Source organism: Acanthaster planci, linkage group LG13, assembly GCF_054643075.1.
Source record: "Acanthaster planci isolate LZ-2023a linkage group LG13, COTS_SCS, whole genome shotgun sequence".
NCBI lineage: Eukaryota > Metazoa > Echinodermata > Asteroidea > Valvatida > Acanthasteridae > Acanthaster > Acanthaster planci.
The window spans coordinates 13,049,560-13,072,938 of record NC_141789.1 but is presented as its reverse complement, the minus strand read 5'-3'; the positions used below and the strand labels follow the sequence as shown (position 1 = coordinate 13,072,938).

The following is a 23,379-nucleotide window of genomic DNA, read 5'->3' as shown; positions in this document are numbered from 1 at the left end:
CGGTAATTTAGCCTAACCCCTCAAAAAGGCCACGAGGGTTACACAGAGAAATTTACAAACTTCCCTGCCCCCCCAAAAAAATAACCCACCGCCTACAAAACCGGACAGGTTCTGGATACGCCCTTGTCTTTGTCAGGCCAACATTGTGGGGACCAATTTTGTCATATACAAATTTATGGGGGCCATCGTATTTATGTACATGTAGGATGAGGGTACGAACGATCATATCTTTTGTTGGAAGACAACCTGAGGCTTTTTACCTCGAATAATTTAAAACCAGGAAATTTCAACACAAAGTAACAGCAAAGATTTTTATTGACTGCACCATTAAACTATTTTATTCTCTCATTTTGCTCAACATTAGTATCTAAAAGCAAAGCAACCGAATCTATGGTACATTTTTCCCTGTACAGATTAATTGACGTAACTTGCAACATCTTTCTTCTCATGCAGTTTTAAGTTCCCATGAAATATTGTACATGGTGTTTTACATTTTACATAATATATGATACATTTTTACATATTACAGAGCCATATTAATACATAACAGATTCTTATACATTATTCTTATTTCGTGTTTTGATAGAGCGAAGACAGTTTTTCACATGACACATTCCTTGACAAACAATGATCTTTGTTTACATCACTAAATCTTGTGCGTAATCTATACATTTCTTCTTACTCCAAGGCACAAAGAAAACGTTCATCACCGACAGCTTCAAACATTTGTTAAATTATTCGAGTTCGATTCCACTTCTTCCCAGTCATTGCTAGAAAGATTTTTTTTTATTCTTAAGATGCAGTGCCTCCATTAGACCACATGCCTTCACATGAAGGCTCCCGCACGGTGCATTATCATTTTTCGTGAAATAAATGATCCCGCGCAGCACGTCACAGCGCGGCGTATTCGCTCCAGATTTAATATTAAAAATAGGGATGGCATTTTGAGGCTCCCGGCAAGAGGCGCCATATGCTCGCCAAACAGGCGACGTTCTTGAGGTGCTTGAAGACGAATCGGGGCGAGTAGCGGACGCATGCATACGGGTGCTGTGGGGACATTATGCACGACATCGCTTTGCATCCTCTCGAGAGAGGTTATTGGAACTATTATTCGCAAGCCAGCCTTTGACATGTTTGTGACAACTGCAAATCGTCCAGGGCGGAAATGGTCATAACAACCAATACAAACTGTCCGAATCATTTAATAGACAAAAGTGATAATGCATCAAACTATACTTCCAAGTGTTACCTTTCTCCTTATACAATTGTGATACAATGACCCCAATACAAATGTTTTGCGTAAGGACACGTTCATACCGTATTACCTTTCCAAGAGGTTTCACTTAAAGATGCTAATCCATTAAAGAAATGAAAGGAATGAAAATCAGTTTTCATTTGGGAAAGGAAATGATAATCGTCAGTGGACTCTCTTAAATGAGGCAAAAAACGATTACACCCAGGATCCAAGTTCAAGTTACAATCCAACTTGAAATCTAATCAAAACAAGCTGCTAGCCTGCCTAGCCTCTTGTGGAGATTGTATATCGTGCTCCGTATTGAAGAATATAAGACGAATTTATCCATGTCCTGCGGGTGTGTTTTTAGTAATTCTCGACATAGTCGCTATGGTTCATGTGTGGCTTTACATGTATATACATGTACACACATAATGCTCATTCAATCTCCCTGCCATCGAAAAAACAAGACAGCGGTCCTTTTTTCGAAACTCGGTTTTGACTTTACGTCATGGTACCGCTATTGAATCCGGTGGCAACGACACATAATTTTTGCATTCTTCAAACAGTCCACGAAAGAACAAGAGATGACCGGCTCGCGTCAACAAATTGATCAAACTGCGCTTTGTAGTAGCGGTGCATCTTCAACTTCTACACAACAGTGCCGCAGCAGACCAAATAAGAGATACAGGCTTCGAATTACCAATATTTTAGACTCTCGATCAACTTATCAAATCCTTTCAGGTTTCTCCATTTTCAGTGTAGTTTCCCTGCAGTCTGCCATGTCTTAACACCTCCGGACACGCTCGCTTTGAACTATTCATGGACAATATTGGAAGGCAAAATCAAGGCAAAGAACGTAGGTGTGAACATTTTGGCCCGTACATGAAATGTTCAATTTACATTCTGGTTATTACAAGCAGCTGTGTGTCCTTCGGAAGTACAGCCAAATCGAATGAAGTGGCAGAATATTGAGTGCTGTTTTCGTGCGGTGCATGCTCGGAGCGTCGCTATCATCTGCTAGCCGTACTTGCCCCTTCGGCCAACAAGCTCGCTCTAAATTGGCTCGTGAGTTAATGTGCAAACCGGGTAAAGAATATTACTTTGATTTGATTAACATTTTGTGCAACCCTCCAATTGCATTACCGGAAACTGTTCCCGCGTCCGCAAAGCGGGCGCCCGACCTGTACGGTAATTCGATACCAGACCATTTACCAAACAGTGTTTGCATTGCCAAATCACAAATAGATTTGCCAATGAAAGAAGACGAGTCAACATTGTTACACGTTAGGATTGTTGAATCACAGGCCTGTAATATGGCAATGGGTCATAACAAATAGGCTGCATGGTGGATATCGGATCCTGTATCAACCCCCCTATATTAAATCGTTTGCTCATTACATGTACAAAAGCCATTCGGTGTTAATTTTACACCGCATTTATGTTTTCAGTGAGTACATTTAATTGTTTCTTATTCTACATCAAGGACTCAGGGATATGCATAATTGTGGAAACTCTTGTGAGATATCTCACAGAACGTTAAGAAGTGTACGAGATTACACTTGACACAGATACAAAGCAATACAATTAAAATGCAATCCAATACAATGTCCGGGAAAGAGCTAAAGACTGCTCACAGACCTAGTCCTAGTACATGTAAACAGGTGGAATAATTCGAAACCAATTTCTATTTACTTCCCAATAATGCAGATTTTGTGTCCCAGGAGGGCCATTTCCACTGCCTCAACCTAAGACTACAGTCGGTTTAAAAGAGGTCAAATCGTCACAAACCGTATTTAACTTTAAAATCCGGAACTCTTTTGGTGTGAAGCACCTGAACGAAATTCTTGGAAAACTAATTTTTGCAATCTCCATCAGCCCACGTGGCATGTTTATGACCAGACAATGTTAAGAAAGAAGCTGCGCCAAGGCTATTCCCGCGAAAGAGTCAACAATCTTTCCAACAAAAGAAGGAGACGAGGAAACGGCGAGCAGCGTCCTTCTGATTGTTAATCGCTTTCAAACCGCGGTGCAGTTTCAAGACTGAACAAAATAAATGAAGAAAATGATATCACACGCGTCGAGATAACATTGCAACCGTGCAGACCTCTCAGCCTATTATAATTTTACGTTTCCGTGCAAGAGAAATCAATAACCAGGCTTTCATAAAAAGAAAAACAAATTGAATATAATCAGAAGGAAAAACTCAAGTCCCCAAGTGCAAGACGGGTTTTTCATCAACAACCTGTTTGGTTATTTTGCTGCCGTTTTAACCCCCTAGACAGAAGACATGCCCGAGTCCAAGACAGTGCCTCATCACGTATTCGAATCGGAGGCAAGACGGCCGGTTGACGCAACCAGTCGAGCGGGATTCCGTAACTGGTTGCCATGGCGACCACGTTTAGTACGTAGTCGCCCGCATCAGTCAGATAAATGCAATGCTGGCTTATTAACATCTTCCGCCGTACACGTCCCATTGGCCGGTAGGCCTACAACATGACCGCGGCTGTCACCTGTTTGTCTTTCGATTTGGCGTGATCGGATCTCTGAGAGGTTGCTGTGTATGGTACTTTAACATCCTCAGTTATTTCCTGCGAAGATTATTCAAGTAAACATAAAATAACTTCAGGTATTTTTTGTCTATTTCCCCATAAAGGCCCTTAAAAATAACTAAATTCAGTAACCATTGCACACCCGCTTAAATGGTAGGAACCAACAAAGAAATGAGATGAAGCAGTTCGAAACAGCTCAGAAATCTAATCGCTGTTGTACGGCATCCACGCACTTCCAAAGATGAAACCGAGCATTGTAGCTGTCAGCAGACGTGCGATCTCCCCAACCCTACTTGAATTTTACACACTGAAGGACTGCGCGCACTAGATTTCGCTCGCCTGGAATAAAGGGACTGTCTTATATTTCAAAAACGCAAAATTAAGACCACCACCCAAAGACGGAAAACTAGGCTAGAATACCAGTCATACCCTCGCTTATAACTTTAAACATCTGAGAATGGCATTGGACTTATTGACTGATGTAAAAAAAAAAACCGCTTCCGCTGGGCTCAAGATTTCTATCATCGGGCAGCGAATTGTTACTCCCTTCTTTGGCCACGGTTTAAGTAAGTCACCGGACAAGTCACACGCCAAATTGAGCTCAGTTGGACAGGATGTGATCTTATAGCTGCAAATAATCGAGCTTCGTGTAGGCTTATGCGTCAGTTTCACAAAGTGCGTTTTCTATAAAGACAGACATTTGTAGAGAATCACATTCAAAGTACTTCATACATGTAGACCTATTTTGAGGGTGTTCTGCAGTGGCACACCCAAGGTTTCACATTCCCTCTGCTTTATGAAAAAAAAAAAAAAAAAAAACGAAGATAGTGTGCACCTACCGGCAGCGCATCTTATTTTAGCTCTGATATAAACCTAGCCGTACGCCCCGTACAGTCCCACATGAGGAGGGGGAGAGCGTTTCGGAGCATGAGCTACTACTTCTGGGGTAGATTACGGTCTGAGCCCTCCCCCCGTATTCTTAAGATATCTGCGTTTGATTATCCGTGTCCAGAATGTACTCGGTACACTTAATCCTAGGAGTACCGGTAATTTACCTGTAGTTCGAATTTACATGTAAGTCTATCGTCATCATTTCTGCCTCGGGAAAAACTACATGCTTTGCAGCACTGGCGTAGAACAAAACCGATGCAATACTAAACGGGCATGCATGGCTTCCGGCCATCGAATTCTGTAAAGATCAAATCCTGCAAGGGTTGTCGAGAAAGTCGTTAGAATGTGCATAGTTTTGAGCACAATGGCATCTCAGATCGTGTCTACCTGATGAAGCCCTTCTTGCTATGCGACCTTCTTTTTTTGTCAAACGGCCAATTTTATTTATTATGCACGATGTCTGTGCCTTTTTGCAACGAAATGACTCACACCGCGTGAAAGCTTGATGGAAGACCTCAGCCCACTGCCAGCGCATTCATTACATGAATCAATGTTTATAAAGAAATGCCGGCCGCTCTCTCATGATAGAGTTGGAGGTTTGGTGATCACAACACAGATAAGATTCCAACTGTTAACACATGCGTTTCTAGTTCAAACATTTATATACGGCCTATTAGGCTAGATTTATTTAGAATAATTATGCTGTTTTGAAAACTTTTCTCTATTTTTATATTTTGTGGGGGGTTGAATCGAGATCAAAACTTTATTACAGCACGGGCAAATCATATCAAATCATGATCAAATCCAATTGAAAACTTCGTAATTTTGAACGACTTCTCTATGTAAGGGAGGGGTCAATTTCATTTTTTTAGAGGCGGCCCAAGTCTTTGTCCTTGAAGGAAAACCCTATAGATAGCCAAAATGCCACGACATACCCAATTTATTGCAAACGATCTTCAAAGACATTCTTTTTCTCTCTCTCCTTGAGTTACTACCAACCCTAATGCCCACAGGCCTATACATGCCTCATTTCATAAATAAAAATTGCAAAAGCTCTCTTACAAAATATAGCTAATTGAACACAAAAATGTATGCCAAACATTATTTCACAAAATAAAGCGTACTGTGCAAAACAGGATAACGAAAATCGCCATAAGCAAGCTAAGCACTACCAAACCGAATATAATTAAGTACATCGAATCATAACACTGTATCAGAAAAGCGTTGCTTTGCATGTAGTAAATATAACGATGTTCCACAATATTACATACCTTTCTTTTGGGAATAATGTACAGTTAATTCATAGAATATAGCCAATATTGGTTTTCATATGAAAAATAAATAAGTTGAAGCGTTAATCGCATTATTTGACTCACACACATTGACAAACTAAGACATATTACAGGTGCATTATGCCCCCTTTTCACTGTCAAAGTTACTTTTCACGTGGCAATGGCAATATGACTTTAAAAGCACGAAAGAAAGGCCTACCCTAACTGCTCAGACTAAATGCAGCCAACCTAGTAGTTAAGGGGGTGCTCAAGTTCGTTTGTGATGACTAATAGCGGTGCAGATTTTGGATTCAAGTTCAAAAAATGCTTTTTTTGTGGTTGAAAACCACCGTCTGCTTCGAAACACTGAGTCAGCGGTGCTCATGTGGAGGGTTCATGTACTCCCTGCTATAAGCATTCAACAACGACACCGCAGCACCGTCGGTATTTTAGAGCTACGTGAATCGTCTCTGCATGCCTTCAAAACGCATGCGTGTTTGTCACCCCTTGAACATTTAGTTTAGCTGGACACATCACTCGTAGCATGTATAATATTATTGTCGTACATTATCTAGTTACGAATCGATAATTGTGTTCGAAGACTTACGTGTATTGGGACATGCATTTTCCACCTTATTACACGATATGTACTGTCAATAACTTTTGCGGTCTTTGAATATAGAGTGGACAGACAATGTAGAAGAAATAAATTAAATTGCGCTCGCTTTTTTTTCATTTCACTCTTCTCAAGATAATTACTCCCCAATGCACCCACTTCATCTATTACAAGAAGGTAGCCTACAGTGGGTATTGTGCTTTCCACGCGGGAAGCCACTTTGGCGCGGATTTATTAAAATCCAAACAGATATTTGATGGCTGTGAAAATGTCGGATGCAAAGTGGCCAAGACGGGCCCGATTTCGTGAAGCAGGCGGAACCAGCTAGAACCAGTTACTAGAAATTTATAATCAATGACGCTTCAGCTGGAAACCCACGCTTTGCTAAGCGAGTATTCTGGGTGCTTAGCGCCTTTGTGTGAGTGAGCAGCTCCACGATATCGTCCCTTGGTCAGAAGCAGCGCTGGAGTCTGTCATCCGCCAACTTGCATGCGGACTTCTGCATTGTGCATGGTCGTGTCGATAAATTCCAGAAAAAAACGATAAATACAAATTCCTTGAATTCTGAATTGCAGCTGCCCCGAATATTGCGGAAATATGACACAATCTACTGTAAATTTTATATAATTTGTGCTTCAACAAATAGTCACGCCATATTCCTGTACATACACGCACATTTAACAACTATTTCAATAGAACTTTCAATAGAATTTCCAATAGAATCGACATCCTACCAGATCATACACAGATTCAGACATGTTTCATGTACTTCCATGGATCCTGTTGTGACGGTTCCATAAATATCGGATAACTCGCGCTTTTATATATATGGCAAGACGATGATTTTACTTCATAATATATTAAATACTGGATTGAAGAGCTCGATTGCCCTTCATGATAATTTACAACTGGCATTTGTATACGGATGCCATCCGAAAAATATGTTCAGACAATGGTGTTATTACAAAACTTTCTTGGAACAGCATTCAGTGGCTTTAAAATTCCACTGTATGTACAGAGAGCTTGACGTGAAAAGGAATTGTACAAGAATAGGTATGCCACCTGCGACGGCTTCTATGGAATCTATCACATGTATAAGGAACTATCCTTGGTTACTCAGTGACGAGGGACAAAGAAATTGACTTTTCTTCCAATTCTCGTTTAATTTTTAGACTAAAAAACTGAAGCATCAGTCCAGTACAATACAGTCATCCACAATTTTTAATTTTCAGCGATGATCTTTCTTGATTTGCATTTCGTTAAAATGCGATATTTTTTGCCTAAATTTTCGAGTGAAACTTTATGGAAAAGTTCTAACATTTCTAAGCTCTTTTTGGGGGTGGGGTCACGATGATTTCTATATTTTCTGTTAACACTGATGGTGACCATATTGCCATAAATTATTCTGACTATCTTGAACTCAGTTGAATGAGGACTGACATGACTCTATCATCATACCCAGCCGCTGTACTTGAAAACATTGACACAGTGTGTGCCCAGGTTGGTAATCACCAACTCTTCGGACGCCGTGATGACCATGCCCAAGGGTCCACTCAAGCCGTCTCCTTCGTTCAGTAGATGCCGGAGGAACACGCCCTCCGAGTTGAAGAGCTGGACCCGGTCGGCGCAGTCGGCCACAATGATGTTGCCGTCTTTGTCGATGCAGACCCCCGTCGGCCCAATGAACTGCCCGTTCCCGGAGCCGCAGGAGCCGAAGGTGCGAAGATGGGCTCCCTGAGAGTTGAAGACCTTGATGCAGTGGTTGCAGTGGTCGGACACCACAATCTTGTCGTTGTGGGCGGCCACGTAGCGCGGCTCGTTGAACTGCGTCTCCCCGTCTCCCCTGGACCCGAAGTGATGCAGGAGTTTCCCGTTGGGGTCGTGGATGGTCACCCGGTGCTTGCCGATGTCTGTCACCACGACGTGTCCTTTGCTGGTGATGGCGATGCCGTAGGGCTGCTTAAAGATCCCGTTGTCCCCAAAGTGCGAGACGTATTTGCCGTAGAGGGTCAGCTTCTGGACGCGGTGGTTGTACTCGTCCGTGACGTAGATGCAGGGGTCATCGTCGGTCGTGATGGCGGCATCCAGTGGCAGCTCAAACTGGCAGGGCTGCCGACCGCGATTTCCGAATTTACACTCGAATTTCCCCTTTCGGTTATACACCTGAATGCGGTCGTTGTCTCGATCGACGATGGCCACATATTCTCCGTCGGCACTGGATGCCACTCCGCTTGGCCAGTCGAATTCCCCAGCCTCATCTGTCTCATCCTTTAGATGGAACAAGAGCTGGGGTTTGCTGACTGGCAGCGGCCTTGCCTCCACGACTTTCCTCGGTGACTTCGGAATGGATTCGGACATGGAGCTGTCTCCGAGTTCCGACGACTCAATGGAGCAGATCGACCGGGAATCGCCCGTCTCGGACATGTCCACGAAGGTCCGGTCCCCGCAGCGGATCTCCCCGAGAAGAGGTAGCGACAGGTCGGCCGCGCTCTCGCTCGCGACAAAGTACAGTTGGGAGAGTTGATCCAGCGTAAGGTCTTGCTGCGGCGAGATGGTCGACAGACCCTGCAACCTGTCAATCACTTCGTCTTTGATGGACAAGATGTCTAGCTCCGATCCATGCCCCAGGGCTTTCTCGGTGAAGTCAAACCCGCTGAGCAGGTTTTCTAGCCCAGCCTGGAGGCTCTTCCTATGGGCATTCAGCTGCTTCTTTCGCCCCTCACAGGCTCGGCTCAACTTTTGCGTGAGATGCTGCTGCTGCACCTTCAGCTGGGTGATGTAGTCCTGCATTGTCTTGTTGATAATGTATTCGGCCTGTCCCCGATTGGCTTCGAGATTGGCCTCTGCTTCGTCAACGCTCTTCATGGCCTCTTCAAATGCGGCAATCTTGTCCCTTACACCGTGTAACAGAGTGTCTATGGTGTTCTTGTGCTTTGAGACTTCGTCCTTCAAAAAAGTGTGGGAATGATCCTTGTGTTCCACCAGGACACAGTCGCGGCAGATGGGCCGGTTGCAAGACTCGCAGAAGAATCTGACCGTTTCCGAGTTGTGCTTGTCGCAGTAGATATCTCTCCTCAAGAGCTTTTTATTCTCCGAGGCCGGCACCGAGATGACGTGATGCTGCCGGCTGAACCTTGCTAGGCGGTGGTCGTGCGAAGGAGCACAGACATCACACAAGAAATCCACGCACTCCAAACACCGAAAACTTGCCTCAGCGGGTTCCGCACCGACACATATGGTACAGATGGCCTTACGCGGCGGCTGCTTCTCGCCTCGCTTCGCCGGCGCGATCTCCGTGAACACGTCAGACAGGTTGAGGATGAAGAAATTATCCTTCAGGCCGCACACGCCGCCATTTTCGGGGAGTTCCGTCTCCTGCTTGCACATCGGGCAGCGGATCGTTCGGCTGCCGGCCGGGGCGTAGCGCTGCAGACACCCCTCGCAGAAGCTGTGGAGGCATGGCAGGATTTTGGGCTTGTTGAACCGCTCGAAACACACCTGGCAGAGGAGGAATTCCTCGCTGATTTGGCTGAGAACAGAGAGCTGGGAGAGAGAAGCTGCCATGATGGTGGCTGTTCAACACATCACTTAGTCATGCATCATCATCATCATCCCCAATACTCGGCCTCCCTCCCACACACGCGCGCGCACCCACACAATGCACATGCATCACCGATGCGGTGCGACCTCGCATATTTTTCTTATGATAATGTTCCCGGAAATGAATTTAGCACGTCACCGGCTAATAATAATATTTACTGTTAATAATGCCGTCGATTGATGGCGCTGTTCGCGCGCTGTTGCGAAACGAACTTTCGGGTCCTAAAATTGCTACTTCAAAGGGTTCTTGGACCGTACTTGTTCCCAGTTGACGGCTGTAGTGACATGCAGTTTTGTTTACTCAGATTTTCATCTCATTGTCACAAAAATAACTCCCGCTGTCTACATAAGATCATCTGTGATAACACGGCCAGTTGTGGATTAGTTTTGTGCCGATGGGTCGGTCAGTTTTGCTAATCATTCAACTAAAAAGAAAGAAAATGTATAAATCAGCTCTGTAATGTGGTAATGAACAGCATAATGTTAAAAGTAATGGTCCTCATGTTTAATGTAAAGGAAAAGTACCTTATACGTATCTGGTAATGACTGCAACCTATATGTTGCAGTGACTTTAATCCAAAACAAGATTCGGCAATAGTTTTCAAATAAGCAATAGTAAATAAATAAATAATGACTGTGTTATGTACACTATTTAACCTATGCCAGCTTTGATTGGGACTTCGCTTAGACCAAAGCTTATATAAGGCGATGGGCGTGACCCACTCAAGTCAGTAGTGGTCAGCCTGTCCCCGGGATACATTCTCATCTTGATTTGTGTAAAACGTTTCGGTTACACCATGGAGCTATTATACACACTTAATTATGTTTGTCATGAAAACAAATGATAAATTTGTACCATGATTTATGTGCAAAAAGCCGTGTCCTCTTCGAGTGATCCCTGTCCACCACTTCCCAGGTTGTGTCAATCTCTCGGAAGAGCCACCGACATAGGGCTGGAAAGCTCAGTTGATGGAGCACCGGTACGATATTCCGGAGGCGGCAGGTTCAAATCCAGCTCTAGTCAATTTCTTTGTTCGTCTTTATAATTACGTTTGGTTAGTTTAGTAGTGCATTTCGTCCATCAAGCTTCCTTCACTTGTGTAGTCATAATGTTCCCAGTGAAGAGTGGCCCACATACTCGCGAAATTCTTACACCGTATTTAATATTTCTTACAGTGACAATAATTAAACAAAAATAGCAAATCTGCAAATTTGCAAAATAGCAAAATCTGCCAAATTCGGATAATTAAATTATCTGTATTTTACTTAGACCTCATTATGCAACGCTGGCCGTATTCTGAACAGTGCAGAATGTCATATTTGAATTTGAGATCAGACTCGCTCATCAGTGACCAGGTATGACGTCACCGCCTGATGAAATGGAACTTTTGTTCAATGAATAAACCCTGTTGTTCAGGGGACCGTGACAAAAGTTCAAGCAATTATGACCGGCTGATTCACTCGTCGCCTATTGCCCACACAAAGCGCTCGGACGGGCAAGTCGTATACGTGTATGCTTTTATCCTCCTCGAGCAGAAGCACCCCGTCATCGGCTAAAAAGAAACGTGTTTTGGTCGGAAGTGGTCAGTTTGTCGGCAGTGACGCGACCGTGTCGCGTGCATTTCCTAGTCCCTCGTGAACCAGGAAAGTTCAGTTCCGACCAACGTAGCCTCCGTTATTAAGAACGCCTAGAGCCAGCCCTCTCTTGGCCCAGGCTTGAGACTCAATGGCCAAATGTTGTAGGCCTGTGACCCAGAGGTCACCACTTCCTTTTGTAAACATTCGTATGTAAATCATCATTGCCTCCCGCATACACACAATTGACACATAATGTCATCGAAAGTACGGATTTTTTGATACAAAACAAATTACTGGCGAGCATTTTTCACTCGCTCGGTTCCAGCAGGTATGGCCAAATATTCCACACATTACAAACGTTTCGGTAGCAACTTTACTGGTGTCGCCATTTTGGCGTATCGTTGTCATAGCTTTAAACATTGAGCCGCCTTCACGAATTCGCTGTCACAAGCTGGCAGCTCTGCAAGTATGACGCTGTGACCCTGTGTTCCTTTCACAGAAAAATTGTGAAAAGCGTTTGCCTTTCCAAGCGCGCTCTGTGTGGGCACTGATAGCCATCGTCCAATCGACAGACCGGTTGTATTTCCCTGTAAGGCTGCTTGGGTGGCACATTTTCAAAAGTCCGTTGAAATCAGGCTACGCACCGGACCCCATAAAAGTGCCCACACACGACGTTTACCACCCACATGCTCAAACATGTCAAATGTAGATTAAACCTTGATTAAAATCGAGACATAGGTCATGAGCTATTAACGACACACATTTTCCGCCTCCCCACAAGCAACGCAACTACACAACGCGACGGTAAAACGGCGCCCTTGCATTTTGACTTCAATGTGCGTCGTAATAGCACACCGTATCAGACCCACGTATTGACTAGTGTTTCCAGAGCATTTGAGAACGAGGAGTCGACTCTAGGGCCCAGTTGTTACTGTTGAACGCGTGTTTTCCAGACACTTCAACGCTTCACGGTACCGTACTTCGCTGTGATTTCAAGGTAGCCTACTTTTTTCAACGTTCAAATAGCACTCTCATTTTGCCTACAACCCTTCAGTTGGTTTTCAATTCTGCCTCAAATTTGGTCAAAATGTATATTTGTCCCATTAATTTAAAGAGGGTTGTGTATTCCTCATTTGTTAGGCCTGGTATCGGGGCCTAGTATTATTCTTTGGTGTACAGCTGCGGGGATCTTGCACACTGTGTTTAATTTTTGTTCTGACGGCCGGCTAAACTTTTAGCAGCCACTAGCAGGAAAACACAACTGTGACGTCAAAAGACCCTCCCCTACACGAGCGTACAAACCGTGCGGGGGAGCGGGTTAAAACGTCGTGTGCGCTTTTTCCGAATAGGAAAAAATGATGGTTCGTCAACGTGTGAATCGGCGGTCACTTTCAAGTTTGGCGGGTGTTGCTAGTTAGCTCCGTGCCGCTTCCTTTAAACACGGACCATTTTCCCAGGGATGTGCAACTTAAGCTCTGAGCTGGTTCAGTGCGTGCTACGGCCGGCACAATATCAAAGCAGAAATTCAATTGGATTATGTAACACTTTCTCTAATAATAAAACATATATTCCTGTCAACCACTTTGTTTTCTTGTAATATTTTAATCAGGGTACACCCTTTCTAAAAATTTGCTGCTCAAGATATTTCATCCTATACATTCTGAGACAAGTGTACCACAAAATTGGGGAATTTTGCCTCAATAAAATCTTCGCTTCTGCTTGAAATCGATAAATGACGAAGATTTATTCGTCAAAACGAATAGATTTAAGCACCGCGTTTGCGCGTCGTCTCGGCATAACCACGGCTGCACTGTACATGCTGCATCCTGCAACGCGTGTCATGTGGTTGCGAGTTTTCTCGAGAAAAGTCGAGAGCGCCTGCGGGGGTAACAATCGGGCCGTAACACGCATGGAACCAAGGTTGCACATGTGTTTGCACTGGGGCCGTTCGCGGTTGCACATCCCTGGGTAAATGATACGTGCTTTAAACCACGTACGCAAGTTATGTTTTGTCCTCTGCTAGTATCTGTATTCACTGCTTTTCAAGCCTTGACTTTTCAGGTGTTGTTTTAAACAATGTTTTATTTGAAATTTACACTTCTGTTAACCACAACACTTAAATGTACGTCACCGTGCCATGGCAGTTGGGGATTAGGCCAATTGGCAAGAGAGCTCGCCATCCATCATCATTTTTTGCCCGCTGATGTACACTTTGGAAGGGGGAGTGGGCGAGTGAGAAGTCTACTTTTTGTACGCTCGTGAAAATGATGAAAATTATGGACACCCCCTAAGTCCGTGGGGCGTGTATGTCTGGTATGATGCAATCTCGGTGCCATATCCGTTTTGATTGATTGTTTCCTACAAATTTCACTGACGTCGGGGGTTTGGAATAGCGATCTCCTGGTGTTCTGGGAGGGTCAACATTTCAATTTCAGATGTAGTTCACGTGGTCCTGTTTGCATGAGTAAACACTTTTCTTTCCTCCATTAGGCCCTGTTGCAAGACGGGCGACAAGATGTCTTTAAAACTCGTCACCATTCTGAAACTGGCCGTATTTTGCTCGCTGATGGCATCACTCCACGGCATGGATTCACAGGACAGCCCTCCTGCTTCCAAAAAGTACAAATTCCTGTACTTTGTCTCCATGGTGGGAGGCAGCCACTTCTCATCCATGACAATGTCCGGTAAGGAACTGGTCAAACAAGGTCACAAGGTGGTCTCTCTGGTCAGCAGCTCCAACACTCGAAAGTTGCGGACGGCTTACGCCGATCTCTTCTCTGTCGTGGTGTTCAACTCGTCCTACACGCCCGAGAAACGAGATTCCGTCATGGAGAACGTCGGCAGAGTGGTCGCCACGGGCGCCATGCGAGGTTTCTGGAGCCAGCTGGGGCACGGCATCACTGACGGTAGCTTGACCGGCGATATAAATATAGGGAATATGTGGCTACGCGAGTGCGACGACTTGTTGGGAGACAATGCGACCATGCAGCGACTCCGAGAGGAGAGATTCGACATGATGGTTGCTGACGATCACGTCCCCTGCCCACCGCTCTTGGCACAAGCTCTGAACATTCCCTTCGTCTTCCACAGCATTGTAAACCCAGTTCCCTCGAAACATGGGATATGGTAAGTGCGAATTTTGAATTGAGATTGAGTAACAGGGACATTTAAGACGCCCATTGCGTGAGTGAAGGCTAATACCTTCTTATGTCCTGTCTGTGTAATGTCATTTCGATACTCAGCTGTTGCATTTTCTGCTTCAAGTGAAAAGTTTATTTCGAGGTCTACACAAATAACAGTCCGTGTGGTCATGGTTAAATGTTACGCTTAACATCCCACGGTTCTGTATGTTTTAGGCTCGCCCCAGATATGGGGACCTTATTACAGTGTATACATAACAAAAACCGTGTGTGGAAAAGTGAATATTTTTTTTAAGGGCAGGGGTACCGGTTGATCCCTCCTACATCCCCGAGCGCGTGTTGGGCTTCACGGATACGATGACATTCATCCAGCGAGTCCAAAATGTCCTGGCCCACATCTACTACCCCTCCTGGTGGTACTTTGTGTTTGAATTCGGACGCTTCGATCAGCTGAAAATGAAATATAACATCCGGCCAGAGATCAACACGTACGACTCCTACAAGCAAGCTTTGCTTTACATGTTCCAAGGGAGTCCGGCACTGGATTTTCCTCGGCCGTTGCACCCCAACACCAAATACATTCTCTACACAGCTGGTTCGACGCCTCGCACAACGGTATACACTGTAAAACTAAGGATCTTTTTGGATTTCTAAAGTGCTTTCACTTGATGTTTTAAAAATACTCATTACCCCAAAGTTCCCTCATAGCGTTACGAGTATGAAGCGAATTATTAATGTTTACGCTTCTACACGGCGTTATATGCTCTAGCTTGAAAATAATCATCTGTTTGCAGATTCGAGACGTGAATGTCTGCCACAAAATTTCATATAATTGGCCCCAAAAAAATCACCTTCTAATTATTATAAAATGTGACAGCAAGATTAGGCTGAGGGTTTCGCTTGATCTGTGACTAGTCCATATGATTTTCGTTTCAACTTGTTACTATAGTGTAGCCGAATAACTGGAGAGGGCATGTGATGAAAAACTCAACTGTCCAGTAGATACTCTCAGCATCAGATGAATATCTTTGCATGTATTCCCTGAGATGAATGCTATTTTGACAAAATGGAAATCGTAGATACCACAGGTGGCACAGTTTAAGTATTGCAAACATGAAAAAGTCATACATGCAATAAATGTCTTTGAATAGACAGAAATTTGCCTGGTTTCCATTGTGGAAGAATAATGTAGACGTAGACATAATGTTCAAGGTTTCTGACTGAGTTGTATTCGGTATATTGCCTAAGGTATAAGGTACCATCGGCATGCAGGAGCAAATGTTGAAGTTTAACTCCACCCCACCCCCCATCCTCCCTACTTCAGATTGAAGATGACATAGCGAAGTTCCTGGATACGGCCCCCAGTGGAGTGGTGTTGTTCTCGCTGGGCACTTTCACTGGAGCCCTGAAGCTCGAAATTGCCCAGGTGATTGCCGACGGCTTCGCCCAGTTGCCACACCGAGTGCTCTGGCTGTACTCGTCAGCTGTCCTGCCCGCTGGAGTCAAGCTAGCTGACAACACCATGGCCGTGCGCTGGGCACCACTGTCTCAACTCATGGGTGGGTGTTAATTAGTTGTCTTAGAAATTACAATTCTACTTGAATTATGCCCTACATCTGAAAATTTCCCCTCCGTTAGGTGTTATAACTTGGGGTGTGTAAGATTTGCTGAGTTAGCTGTCACAAAGATTTACGAAGCTATAAGCTGTCCCTTCAGGTTCCGACAGGTCTGGCTTTGAAGATGTTGTTGGAAAACTTGACCACGGTACAGTAAATGATAACTCGATTCGCATGATTTCCTTCTGTCTTGCTCACCGCCTAGCCATCTCAGGCTAATATTTCAAGCGGAAGAACATCTACAAACTCATCTGAATATCGAATGACGGCCACTTGTCAACGACCGGAGCTGCGTAAAGTCTTACTGGGTTTATCACAATGCTGAAGCCCCTGCCAACACCAATCACCGACTTCTTGTCGCTCAGGCTCGTATCAATCCCTTCACAAAGAAATCTCTGCCCAAACGCCGCCCAGACCACCATGTTCTTCTAACAGACTCTTGGGTGGCAACCAACTACTCTATTGAGGTTCATAACCGTTTTGATGCTCTTGACGACCTGTCCGACTCTGTCGAGGACTCCTGGGCTGCTTTTCGTGATACTGTTCTTGGTGATGCTGAGAAGGTTGTACCTGCCCATCGTTCCCGGCGTCGCCCCTGCCTTACTGACAGCACCTTTGAAACCATTGAGCAGGAACGAACTGCCCGTCTAAGCTCCAACCGTGCCAAGAGTCGTCGTCTGGCGGGGATATACAAGGCCAAGGCAAAACAAGACCTGAACGCATGGTATGACTCCATCGTCTCTGAGGCCGAAGGTGGTCTGAGACAGAATAAACTCCGCCCCGCCTTTAAAGCAGTGAAACGCCTGCGCAGAGTTGGCCAGCATTCAACTCCTTCCTCGGTTTCCTCGGCTCTCCCTGCAACTCGTCGGAAGAAATCCTGTCCTGCTGGAAAGACCACTTCTGCCAGTTGCTAAACTTCCCAGCTGCTTCCCCGAGACAACTTTCAACCACATCTCCTGAAGCTGTAGTCTGTGACCTGGACTTCGACCCTACATCGTTGTGTGAAGTGCGGGCTGTTATCCAAAAGTTGAAATTGGGCCGTGCAGCAGGAGATGATGGCATTTCCTCCAAGTACTTGAAATCTGCTCAGGTGCCCATAATGAGCAGTGCTCTTCACAAGATCTTTTCCAACCTGTGGTCCACAGGCATGGTTCCAGCAGACTGGAAGGACGGTATAATTCTACCTCTCTATCAAGGACGGCCTGTAGTAGCTATCGCCCCATCACCTTGCTTTCAATTCCTGGTGAGGTGTTTGCGCTTACTCTGCCCAGAGCCAGAATTCTTCCACTACTTGTTTCCTTGCAGAGACCACAGCAGTCAGGTTTCACTCCCAGCCGCTCCACACCTGACGCAATTCTTACATTACGTCTACTCGCTGAACTCCATCACAAGTACAATCGCCCGCTTAATGTCGCCTACGTAGACATCAAGGCTTCCTTTGATTCTGTTGACCGAAACCAGCTCTGGGATATCCTCTCCTCAAAGGGAATTCCAAATACTATTTGGAATCTGATCAAAGCTCTGCACTCTGACACAAAAGTCAAGGTCAGAATAGGCAATGACTTATGCCCCTCCTTCTCAACTTCCTCAGGAGTCCGGCAGGGTTGTGTGCTAGCCCCCACTCTATCTAGCCACCATTCTGTCACAGTGTGAGGCATCACTGGGGATCGATGTAGGCAACCATAGGTTTACGACCTCCTATATGCTGATGATGCTGCGCTGTTTATTGACGACCCAGATAGATGGGGGGGGGGTATCTTGCAACCTTTGAATGGGAAGCTAGTTATATCGGCCGTAAACCCTCTTGGGCTAAGACCAAGGTTCAATCCCTGGGTGGACCTTCACCTGCCCCAGTTTCCGTTGGCCCCGATGTCGTAGATCCCATTGAGTCCTTCTACTACCTTGGAAGCACTATTTCCACCTCAGGTCTATGCAGTACCGATGTCCTACGCAGAATTGGCATCGCCAGCAACATCATGGGCCAATTAGAAAAGCAAGGCCAGCCTCCCCGTCAAGCTAAGGTTCGATCGAGCTTGTGTGCTTTCTGCCCTCCTCAATGGGGCCGAAACCTGGACACTGAGAAAAAGAGATTAACAGTGTTTCCAGGCCTTCCACATGCAGTACCAGCGTCGCATACTAGGCGTTCAGTGGTCTGACTTCGTTTCAAATGCTCTAAGCGCACCGGCCTCGGTAACATCATTTCGGGGGTTTGCAGGAAGGCGACACACTTTGTTTGGTCACGTCCGGCGCCTCCAAGCCCCGGCTTCTGCTTGTCTTGCCCTCGACGCAGCTATCAAATTCCATCTTTGTCAGCGACCTGCCACCTGGAGGAGGCCCGCGGCCGTCCCCATCTCACTTGTCTTAGGCAGGTTGCCGACGCTGTGCAGCTCTCTCCAAATGAATACTGGTCCCTTGCTCTTGACAGGGGTGTCTGGAGGTCACTACGACCCTCTTGATGGTCATACATGTGCAGAATGAATGATAATGATGGCACAAAGAGCCATAGGATGTGAATTCGGGCGTTTCACAATAGTGCGCCTCCAAGAGTGTACACTGTGTTGGCCAAACACAGTGTGCGAAATCTGTCGTCCCAGTGCGCGTTTGGAAAGGGTCGACAGATTTCGCGCGTTGTGATTGGCCACGCATCGCAAACTCTTGGAGGCGCACTATTGTGAAACAAGTCGATAAAATGAAGGCAGAAAAACAAAGAAAATCCCAATCTTTTCGATCTAGAAAGCAGTTCGCAATCAAAGACCTATGTATGAAATCTGAGGCTGTAAACGGCAAGGACAGTACGTATAGTTGAAAATTTTCGCACATTTAATCGAAGCAAAATGCAATGCCAGGTGAGGGTATAAAAATCCCAAATGATATGCATGATATGCACTCGGGCTTATATAATTCGGAACGGTCGCTTATATGAGAATTCTAGATTTTAATTCGAGTATTTTGTTTTAATTAAATAAGGTGCCTTGGGGGGGGGGTCTGCATATGATTCTCTTGGGCAACTCTGCTTGGATACGGTCCTAGAGACCTTAGGCCTACACGTATTATTATAGTTACGCTGCCATTTTCCTTTCAGAGCATCCCAGTGTTAAAGTGCTCGTGAGCCATGGCGGTTGTGCATCAGTGTGTGAAGCGATTTGGGCCGGACTGCCAATGGTGGGCCTGCCGATCTTCGAGGATCAGTTGGATAACTTCGACAGATTGGAAAGCCGCGGGGCCGGGATGGCACTTGATATCACCACCTTGACACCGGAGATCTTTAGCCGGACTATCCACGAAGTCAGTAACAACCCAAGGTGAATTGACCTTCTTGGATAATGCAAAATAACAATAAAAGGCCGAAAAAAAAGCCTCTTAGAACTATGAGCCCTTTCATACGCGTACACCGAGGCGATCAATAACATTTTATCGCACTTGAGAATGGAACCATTTTGTTTTTTGGCACGACGACCAAAGTCAAAATAGATATGACTTTCTTATGGCAATCAATCAGTTAACGAGAATGCAAATATTGACCAACTGATGTTATAGTTAATCGTTAATCATGAAAACTTCCAGCAAAGATCATTAAGCAGAGATCTTTGAGCCGGTTATCTACATGCATATTATGCACGGGGAGGGGCGTTTTTAGACCGCTTCCCCAGAAGCCCACGATGCAGATTCAAGTGGCTCTTTGATAAAATGGCATAGGCCTGTCCACCGGGGCTGAGGTGCAACCCAGGGTATGCTACAAGTTTTATTTAGAAACGAACCTAGCACCTTTCTTTGGGGGTAACGATTCTTGTGCGACAGAAAAATACATGTATTTGAACAATCGCTTGCAGAAAAAAAATCCAATTTTTGTCCTTCCCCTTCCATTCGAAACCTAAGGACTCTACACGCATAAATTCTCATCACACTGAGTTTGGGGAAGTTCCTTTGATGTAAATGTGACTTTTTGGTATGTTGGAGTACGTAAGTGAGTAACAGTAACAACATCCAAAACCTGACGATACATTAATTAAGGGCTCTTAACCGCATGGCACATTGAAAATGAATTCTTCTTCAGAGGTTTCGTGAAGAGCACCTTGGAAGAACCAATTTTTATGCATAGGAATCTCACAGCTCGGTGAACCTACCTTAACTGCTTAAAGCGTTCAAACGTCCGCACTGGTTGAGCTTTTAACCACTTGCATGAAGTATTTAACCTGGCACACATTTTGCCAATGTAGCAGCGTTGAACAAGGCTCAGAAAATAGTCAAATTTTGGATTAATTTATAGGAAAGAATATTGGGGTGAGAACTTCGTATCCACTATCCATCCGAATATTGGACTTTCTTGAATTTTCAATTCCTAACCACCGTGATGAAAAAAAGGTGTGGTAATACTCTTTTCACCACTCTGATGTCTTTGTTTTTGTTTTTGTTTTTTTCATGAACAGATATCGCGACAACGCACGGCGTCTATCCATGATCATGCGGGACATGCAGGTCATGTCTCCCCCGATCAAGACGGCCGCTCACTGGATCCTGCACGTCACTAAGTTCGGCGGGGACCACCTGCGCCCGGCTGTGATGGAGCTGAATTACGTACAACGGAACCTCCTCGATGTCTACCTCTTCATCTTCGCGGTCTTGGTTTTGGTCCCCGCAGTGCTCCTTGCCCTGTGGTACTGCTGCTGTAAGCGCATGTGTGGCAAACCAGGGAAGCTGAAAGAGGCTTAGACAATATAATAGGAGTAAGAAATCTTTCGCTGCCGGCTTACAACAAAATTGTCTGGTCAAAATATTAATTGTTAGTAAAATGTTATGAAGGTTTAATTGTTTGTCATGCCCTGTTATGTTGCTAGCTATGCAGCTGTATACCTGCGACTTTGTCAAACATACCGATTCTGGATCACGGATTAAATTTTGAAAAACTTTCGAACGGTGCCAGGACCAAGTTGGTCAAATAAAGAAAGTGAGCGTGGCAACACCGCAGTACTTTAGAAGTTTGAGTTTAATTGAGGAGAGCTCGGACGATGTTTCGATTCAACCAAATAGTATTTACTAAAACGAAAGGATATCTATTGATTTTTGTGGTACTAAGCTGATATCTAGTGTTGTTGATACTACGTTAAACTGTCTTTGAGTGATTGAAAAATTGTCTTCATTAAAAATAATTAAGAAACCTCCAGTACGGATACACTCATGCTGACGGCATTAGATGTTTTTAATAATCTTGCTGACGTTAATTTGTTTAGGCCTACTTGGATACAAATTTAAATGTCTTCAGAATTTGTCAATTCAGCAGATCGGGGTTTTGGTGCATTTTTCCTAAACGTTATTGGCTCACTTTGGAATTAGTATCTTGAAAGTGGAGCTACGCCTTTTCTGTGTGATTTTAAAAGACAGTCCAAAATGTTGGTGCGTTGCACAGCCCCAATGTTGAAAAAAAAAACCATGTCTATGAAAGTCACTTAGCTGGATATGTGGTGCTTCAAATTATCACAAAGTTCAATGCAGAGTGCCGAAAACATATGACTTTGACTAGTGTGCCAGTAGTTTAGTGAACCCGTTGAAAAAACAAACCATAAGCCTATCAGGTGGACTACAAACTTACAGATAGCGTCATGTCATTACCAGCTATCTGTGGAGACGAAAGACCACACAAGCGGAAATCTTTGGGTAATACTGCGTGTAGGTACGGTGTGTTTTAGGTCGAGGTATCAGCGACCCTTCTCTTCGGAAGGCTGCAGCATGCGATAAGGCGAAGGTATTATTGTCGCTACTCGGCGTACTGTAGAAATAATAACCGTGCGAAACGCGAACAAGAACGATGCCAGAGCTAAGAAAAGGGGATGTCGATTTAGCAGAAAAAGTTGGTTTCAGCAAATGGTCTTAAAAATTTACTTCAAGAGTCTATTCAGTACTTTTTTTAACACAACCTTGTAAAATGCATTTTGGGGGGGTCCCATTTACCATATGCTTTTAATTTTTGCTTTGCCACTTTCAAGCGATATTTCAGTTATTTTTGGAGCATTTTTAGTTTTGTGCTAATGCAAATTACACCTTCGTAAGTAGTATGATGATGTCATGCCAGAAGGAAACCGCATAGTAAAAATCATTTCAGCACCGATATTATCCAGAATTTTGAATATATATCATTGTCTAAGTTTTTCATTTCTTTGGTGACTGTTGTAATTTCACTTTATGACATTAAAGCCGCTAATCAGAAAGTTGCACAAAATCAGAGAAACATAAATCGCCCTGATAGGGAATTGTAGAACGACGGCCAAGTTTGTTTGGTTTTATTTTTTAAATGCAATCTCGCCGTAGCCAAATGGTAACTCACCACAGTGAGATGGCAGTTTAAAAAAAGGTACACGCACACCAATTAAAACAAAATTGACCGCGGCACTTATAAGCTTCCGTACATGGACCCTCAAAGTATTTGGCTGACAACGAGGAACTGAATTCTCTTGGGTGAAAACAAGGAGGTATTTGAACCCCCCCCATCCCTTTCAAAAATCGATGTTATGAATGATGAATAGGGGATGATCCCGATGCTAGAACTAGTACTTCGTGGCACGCGGCTGGTATATCTCTCCCAACGTTGAAACAAAGGTACATTTACGACCTAAGCAATATTGAGCCTGAGTATACTCAGGTGCCTTGACATCGTTTTGTCCCCCGATTATAAAATAGAATTTTTGGTTCCATTAATAGATTTCAATTCACAAAATCATGCCACAGAAGACACCAGTGGCTGGCATACGTGTGACACATGCACAGTTCATAATGCTTTATTGTCCATTGTTATTTTCACCGTCCTGACTTTGCACTTCTGATCCATTTTCACCACCCCAAATTCGGGATAATCCATTTGCCGTCCAGATTTTGCTTCTATTAGCGTG

General features: G+C 44.5%; 2 protein-coding genes across 2 annotated transcripts; one reads left to right on the top strand and one right to left on the bottom strand.

Moving 5' to 3' along the window:
* Positions 1 to 1,186: 1,186 nt before the first annotated feature.
* On the bottom strand, positions 1,187 to 10,229 carry LOC110983395 (E3 ubiquitin-protein ligase TRIM71-like). Its single transcript, XM_022242633.2, has one exon. It carries the CDS (start codon positions 10,126 to 10,128, stop codon positions 8,017 to 8,019), a length of 2,112 nt encoding a protein of 703 aa, XP_022098325.1. The 5' UTR covers positions 10,129 to 10,229; the 3' UTR covers positions 1,187 to 8,016.
* Positions 10,230 to 12,494: 2,265 nt separating this feature from the next.
* Positions 12,495 to 22,754, top strand: LOC110983396 (UDP-glucuronosyltransferase 2B17-like). The gene is made up of 6 exons (XM_022242635.2): positions 12,495 to 12,739; positions 14,233 to 14,868; positions 15,179 to 15,497; positions 16,207 to 16,441; positions 19,581 to 19,800; positions 20,926 to 22,754. Exons 2-6 carry the CDS (start codon positions 14,258 to 14,260, stop codon positions 21,206 to 21,208), a joined length of 1,668 nt encoding a protein of 555 aa, XP_022098327.2. The 5' UTR covers positions 12,495 to 12,739; positions 14,233 to 14,257; the 3' UTR covers positions 21,209 to 22,754.
* Positions 22,755 to 23,379: the final 625 nt, after the last annotated feature.